This window comes from Fukomys damarensis, unplaced genomic scaffold (assembly GCF_012274545.1).
Source record: "Fukomys damarensis isolate Sample0158 unplaced genomic scaffold, DMR_v1.0_HiC HiC_scaffold_9, whole genome shotgun sequence".
NCBI lineage: Eukaryota > Metazoa > Chordata > Mammalia > Rodentia > Bathyergidae > Fukomys > Fukomys damarensis.
Window position 1 is genome coordinate 45,117,938 of NW_022900921.1, and position 7,284 is coordinate 45,125,221.

Consider the following 7,284-nt stretch of genomic DNA (forward strand, 5'->3'; position numbering starts at 1 on the left):
TTTTTCTCCCCTTTTTTTTTTTTTTTTTTTCTTTTTTTTTTTTTTGTGGTACCAGGGATCAAACGTAGGACCTTGCACTTGTAAGGCAGATGAGGTGCCACTGAGCTAAATCCCTGGCCCTGACTATTTCCTTTTTCACTCTAAGATGTCTTCTATTTCTCCATGAGTTTTAGATTTCCTGTCAACTCTGTCTCTATCCCTGGAGCTCTTCTCTTTCTCCTTGTGGAGCAGCTATTTATCCCATATCAGAGGCCCCTGCCGTGGTTTCAGATCTCCTGCTCAGTGCTATGATGAAGGGTGAAAGGAAAAACCCAAAGACAGAATTAAAGAGACAGAGAACTGGGGAGCCAGGATGCCCAATGCATATGCAAGCAGGGCTGAACAAGCGGAGGCCTGAACACCCAGAACTATCGATATTTATTAGTGACATCACAGTTAGATTGAGGTAAAGGGGCTCTGTGGAGGAACTAATGGAGTCGCTATGGATATGCTGCTGATAAAGGCAAAGCTTGTAAAGGGAGACACAAAACATTCTTGAATTAGGAACAGAACAGACAAAATAAAGGTTGTGGTTAATAACTTTGTCTTATTAGTAGAGACGGTTTTAACTCTGGAAATGGAATTTGGGTGCAAGTCACTCTGATCTTGGCAGGTAGGCTTTGGCCAGACTCACTTGTATGAGCAAGCCAATTACAGGGTTAACTCTTTACAGCCTGCACTGCCTACAGCTTGCTTTGGGCATAGTCAGTGGGGTGATTCCCCACAATCCCAGGAGTCTTCCTGCCAGGTTCCAGAGAAACTGTGACCTGCTGCTTGTTTTGTTAGATCCTTCTTGAGTGTTCTTGTTTATTTAAAAAATGTTTCTATTAGTTTGTGTTTGCAGTACATTCCCTGTGTAGAGTCGGCACATGTACACAGCACATCTTAATTCCTTTCATCTCCCCTCATCTCTTGATCCTTTTCCCATTTGAAAAAGACCTCTCCCTACTTCTTATTATCTATCTTTTATTTTGCTCTTTATTTATACTTTGGCCTCTTACATAAGAGAAACCATGTGGCATTTAAGCCGTATGTCTGACTTGTTTTACTCAGCACTGTGATCGCAAGGTGCATCTGTTTTCCTACAAAAGATTCGTTTATCCTTCTTTATGGCATAGTAGTATTCTGTACTGTGTAAACACCACGTTTTCTTTATCACTCATCTGCTGATGGACATATAGGCTGCTTCCAAGATTTAGCTATTGTGAGTTATGCTGCTATAAACACAAGTGTGCATGGATCACTGTAATGTGATGTCTTTAACTGTGTCGGGAAGAATTTAGAAGGGGAATAGCTAGGTCAAGTGGAATTTCTAGTTTTAGTTTTTTTTATTTTAAAAAATACTAGGAAGAAAGTGCTCCCATTTTCAGGTGAAGTTTCAAAAGCGGGACATAGGCACCATTGTCAATGGGGGTTCATGGCCCCTGATGAGCTCTGTCTCCTCCTTCAGGATGCAGCCTGCTGGAAATCAGATCATGACTTCCTGTTTCCCCCGGAAGCTGTTGGGAGGAATATTCATCCTGTGCATGCTGATAATGGGTGTTTCTGCATTCACCACTCCATCTGAGGAGCACACAGGTAAGAAACAAAGGATAGGGCCACAGCTTCTCTGGGGAAAACGCTTACCTAGTGAGGTTTCCTTATCAAGAATGAGGCACAGGGCTGGGGATTTAGCTCAGTGGTTCCACTGCCTGCCTCACAAGAGCAAGGTCCTGAGTTAGATGCTGGTCCTTGCCCATCTTTGCTACATCCTGGGTGTGGGATGCAAGGAGAAAATCAAACAAGTGGTGAATTTGCACTTCACAAGGGGTTCCTTGGAGCTTAAACATACAATCTATCAGAACTATGTTTTTTTGGTCTGAATTCAGCAGGGATCTACTTTTATGGTCAATAAGTTTTTTTTAAAAACATGGCCAAAAATTTAAATCACTTCTTTTTGGTTACCTATGAAGCTACTTGAACCCTTTGGACAGAGTATAAATTGAAATTGACTGTTGCCCTGAACTTGCCATTTGGGAATTTTGCACTCATAATAACAGCAGGCGCTTGACCTTCTGAGAGCAGAACTCATAATAATAACGGGACAGCAGGGCTCTGGTGGGAGGGACTCACGTCCCCCAGGAGCAGGTCACTCTGTCTGGGGTACTGGCATCTTCCCCCACTGCTCCACATCACTCTTCCAGAACGAGGCTCCAGCTGAGGTCCGGGGAGGTTTGGGGATCCGGGCAGGTTGGGAACCTAAAGACTGACTGTCCTCTCTGTCTTGCAGTGACCGCAGGCAACTGCTCCTTTCGTGGCAAGCATTACAAAGTGGAGCTCAGGGTGGCTGGTGAGCCTGTGGTTCTGAGGTGCCCCCTGTTGTGGCCTCGGTTGGGGGCCACCGCCAGCCCCCAGGACCTCATGACCTGGCATAGAAATGGCTCTGCTCAGCTGCTCCCAGGGGCAGAGCCTAGGATGCAGGTCAAGGACAGCACCCTCTGGATCCTGCCAGCCATGTGGGGGGACGCAGGCACCTATATCTGTACTGTCAGGTGGGTCCCTTGGGACAGGGTGGGGACAGGGGCTCCAGCACAACGGACACTTGTACTTTTCAGCGGTGGTTAGGATTTCAGAATCCAGTGCGCAGGTGCAAATCCTCATGATGGCCCTGGCTTCCCTGGAACTCCTTTTGCCTGGAGGGTCTCTTAACTCCCTCCTTCTCTTTGTTTAATCCTTACTCAGTGTCGCCCCTTGTGGCATGAGGTCCCCACTGTCTTCTCCTTCCCCTGCTGTTACTTTCTAATAGTGTTTTCCCTGAGGGACACGTCTATGTGTGTTCGTGTGTTCAAATTGTGTCTACCCAGAGGACAGGGTCCCAGTATGCTTTCTTCACTGATGAACCCATATGGTAAGAACACAAAAAACAGGCTCAGAATTCCAAGAAGAATTTTAGAGCTGGGTGGGGTCTTAGGAATAAATTAATCCTGCTGCTCGCTGCTTATTGTACAAATGGGGGAACCAGACTTGTTTAGAAAGTCCCCTGGTTGTGGGTGGAGGAGCTGACACTGAATTCCTTCCTTTTGTTCTGTTGCTTTAAAAAGATGGTGGTAAAATTTGCACACATCATACAATTTAGCAGTTTAAACCCTTTTCAAGTTCAGGGGCATTGAGTTCATTCACTCTGCTGCTTGGCCATCCCACCCTGCACCTCTCTAGGGCCTTTCCATCTTGCCAGCCTGAGACTCTGTCCCCAAGAAACCACAGCTCTGTCGTCTCCCCATCCCCAGCCCTGGTGACACCAGTCTGCTTTCCGTCTCCATGAATGCGACGTGGCTTTTCCCAGAGCCTTATTGGGCTTCCAAACTCGGGTTGACCTCTTAGTAGCCACACAGATTTGGGAAATTATTTAAATTTGCATCTGAGTTCCTTCACCTGAAAATGATATGATAATAATAATGCTTACCACGCAGGGCTGGAGAATGAATGAAATAATATATGTGAAGCCCCCAGCCCAGGCTCTGGCAGGCCCCAAACTTACTGTACCTTGCTGCCCCGAGGACTGTCTTTTAAATGTGTGCTGTCCTTAATAAAATCTGTCCCACTTGCATTTCTTCAGCTTATAGTGAAATTACGCACTTTTAAGGTGAGAGTTAACTTTCTCTGTTTCTTTGTGCATAAAATATTGCTCATAATTTTTTTGAGATTACATATGAAATATAACACAGATACTGACCTTCCATATTTGAATTAATTCTTTTTTCTTTCAGGTAGTAACCTTTGATCACGGCTCTTTCACATATATTTTTCACATTTGGTCACTTTGCATGTATATTGTTACACATCTTATACATTTTGCTGAGCACGTAGTTTTTAATCCCATGAAAACACTCATCCTTTTTGTTTCTTTCTGTGCTTTGGCCACAGCCAAGATAGTTATACTGTTATATTTTTCTGCCTTATTTTGTTTTATCTTTTGGGGGCTGACCATGGAACCCAGGGCTTTGTGCATGCTAAGTGTGCACTCTGTCACTGAGCTACATCCCAGCCCCTTGTTTCTCTACTTTAAAATTTAGTTTTAAGCCTGCCTTCCATCCTTTGGCCCATTTCTGCCATGTTTTCAGCAAGGTAGTGCCTCTGACATTCCCCCAGCTTTGGGGTCTTTAGAGAATCGTGGTACTGAAATGAGAAGTAGGCCAACAAAGAAAATTGGAAACCAAGCAAACCTATCAAGTTACTTTCCCCACGTAGTCTTGCAGAAACCTTTGAGATGCCATTTGCTCATTTCCCAGCGGTTTTCTGAAATTGGACTTCAGTCGGTAAATGATTCCCAAGGGAAGCAAAGGGAATTCTCCTTTAATGGAAGCAATCTCTCCATTTGGATGCGGCTCCAGGACCATGAAGTTGGAGTGTGTTGGGGCTGGGATGGAGGAGCAAAGACTCTGGACGGTTTAAGCCCTTTGGAAGAGGAAGCGGGGGTTTCTTTGTGACCCTTGCTGCCCTGGGTGGGCGAGGGTCCATAGAGGGGCTTTAGTGCAAAGCCTAGGACACATCCCTGCTTCTAAACAACAATTATGACATGACGCTTTAGGGTTTAAGAGGGAAAGGAATGCAACACGAACCCAAGAAACACAGACACAGTACTTACAAGGGAGCAAGAAAATTAGTCTTGACTTTATTTAGTTTTGCTTCTGTTTTGCCTTGCCATTTCAGAGACGCCTCTCACTGTGAAGAAATGGCCATTGAGCTCAAGATTTTTGAGGATGCAGAGACGTCTCTGCCTCTCATCTCTTATCCACAAATCGTAACCTTGGGAACAGACAGCATGCTAATGTGCCCAGACACGCTGGATTTTGCCCGGGACAAAGCTGGCAGGAGTGTTCGGTGGTACAAGGTGCATTTTATAAAAATCCCATTCATTTAAATGGGTTCTGCCTGCCACAGAAACATGTATAAAATACCCATTTCTGAAGGCAATGCATTTAACGTACTCATATATATTAAACAATTTTAAAAGGCCATAACTAATATGTTCTATTTGTCCTTAGTGGATTGGGTAAGGTTCCTCAAAACAGTGTTTTGTGAAGACAGAGTATAAAGTAAGTCCAGAGTAAATTACAGCTGTAGAAAATAGCTGTTTACTCTTCAATTTATTTATAAGAATTTAGAATGATTAGTTTATACAATGAATTTATATACTTATTAAACAGACTTTTTTAATACAGGCACATGACAAGCACATGACTCCTTGCATTAAAGGAGTAAATATAAACACAATTTCCCCCTTGTCTGCTTGAGTAAATATTGAGTTAAGAGCATTTGAATGGTTCTTAATCACTATCATCAGATTAGTGTATAAGCAATTCTTCTACATTTTTTCTTGTATTTCATGACATCTGACCATTACCTAACAGCCACATCTCAGTGTTGATAATGTTTTCCTGGGATTCAGCCATCCACATCTGCTTATATACTGTCTGTGGCTGCTTTCACACTGTGTAGTTCCACAGGGACATCTGGACTCTGAGTGAGGTCCCTGAGCTACTTGTTATCTGGCCCTTGCTTGAAAATGTTTGCAACCACTGATGTTGACTGTCCACAGAGTGATACTGAAAAGTGTGGTTATTTCTGTGATCATTGACAGGAATTAACCCTTAATGGGCTGGCTATTCAGTTGACTGGTATTTTAAGTACATGCTGTATATCGGATATCAATTTTTATTCTTTCTATATTTCTTTCCTCCCTCCCTCCCTCCCTTCCTTCCTTCTGTCTTTGAAACAGGGTCTCACTATATATTTCAGGCTGGCCTTGAACTTGAGGCAATCCTGCCTCAGCCTCCCAAGTGCTGGGGTCACAGGCCTACACCATCACATCTAGCCAGGATATCAACTTAATGTTGGAACTTCGAAGTTATTTTCCAAAAGCGGAAAAGGTAACTGGCTCCCATGATGAGCCTGGACAGCAGTAGAGGTCCTTTTCTTGGGACTTTGTGGAGTACACAGAGAACCTGTGAAAGAGCACAGATCTGAGTCAGAGACCTTGTTCCTTCATTTAGCCAGAGCTGAGTTACTTCTCTTGAACCCGTTTCTGCTATAAAAAGGCAGCTAGGAGCCCCCACTGCCTGGAGCTGTTTTGAACATCAAATGGAGAGATGTGGGCAAAGCAGCGGGCACAGGGCTTGCCATACACATGGTGCATGATTTACAGGGGTGTAGAAGATCATGGTGGGGCTTAGCACTACTGGCTCTCTACATAGTAGCTAAGCTAGAGTAGAGACTGAGTAGAATAGCTAAGCTTCAGTAGAGGCTGAACAGAAGCTGAGGCCAAGTCTGTTCTAACCTCCCCAACAAGCAACCCACTGCCCCGTCCCCGTTTCACAGATAGCCGGAAAGGTTAGGAGCCTGCTCAGGGCCACACAGCTCTTGGTAGTTAGCAAGAACCCTGGCCCTTGCCTCACACCCATGCCAACACCATGACACTGGGCCCTGTGTCCATGAGGGGCGATTCCTGCTGTGAACAGTGCCATCTCAGTACTGGACCCTCAGTATGAGCCCTGTGCTGGACATTTGGGTTTTTTCCGTGTAAGACTCTGAAATGGTGCAGGGCTATATTTGACTGTTGTAAACTTTTGATGGTCATGGTTTTAGAAGATATTCCTGGGGCCTTTTCTGTCCCATTCCATGTCCCCTGTCTTCCTGGGGCCCTTGCCTTTGAAGGTTCTGTTCTGTAGAGGACCCAAAGGACTTCATGCCTGTGTGAAGGATGTGGACCCACGTCTGCCATTCAGATTGTTTCTTACAAATCTTTCTCCATTATAATAACTCCTAAAATTGAAATGATCCTAAAGTAATTACTACAGTACCGTCTCTTCCGAATACTGGTGTCCAGGTCAAGATGACTATTTATTAGCGATCTGGAATATTTCTCAAGCCAGCGGAAGCAGTTAGCCAACAAATATATCTGTATTTTAAATAGCCTACTTTGTCAAAGAACAGTTAATTTTTCATATTGTTACACAAATTTCCTTTAAGTATTGTGGCTGAACAAATCTAGACATCTTACTGGTTTTATGTGTTAGTAAGTTTTTTTTTCTTCCTAAAATGCAGTTAAGAGCATGCTCAAAATACAAAATGGAAAAGGAAACACCAGGGCAATTCTTGGATTGCAAATTCAGCACTGGCTGATAATGAAGGTGCAATTTATGGCTTCGAGGTACACATTAGTAATAATACAACTTTTTTTTTTTTTTTTTTTTTTTTTTTTTTTTT

The 7,284-nt window shown here is 43.8% G+C and overlaps 1 protein-coding gene across 1 annotated transcript in view; it reads left to right on the forward strand.

The window, feature by feature from the left end:
• Il1r2 (interleukin 1 receptor type 2) overlaps positions 1 to 7,284 on the forward strand; it is a 36,875-nt gene that overhangs the window by 20,599 nt on the left and 8,992 nt on the right. Inside the window, exons 2-4 of the mRNA XM_010630686.3 lie at positions 1,490 to 1,617; positions 2,309 to 2,570; positions 4,729 to 4,909. Coding sequence (XP_010628988.1) covers positions 1,490 to 1,617; positions 2,309 to 2,570; positions 4,729 to 4,909 — 571 coding nt within the window. The remainder of the gene's footprint in view (positions 1 to 1,489; positions 1,618 to 2,308; positions 2,571 to 4,728; positions 4,910 to 7,284) is intronic.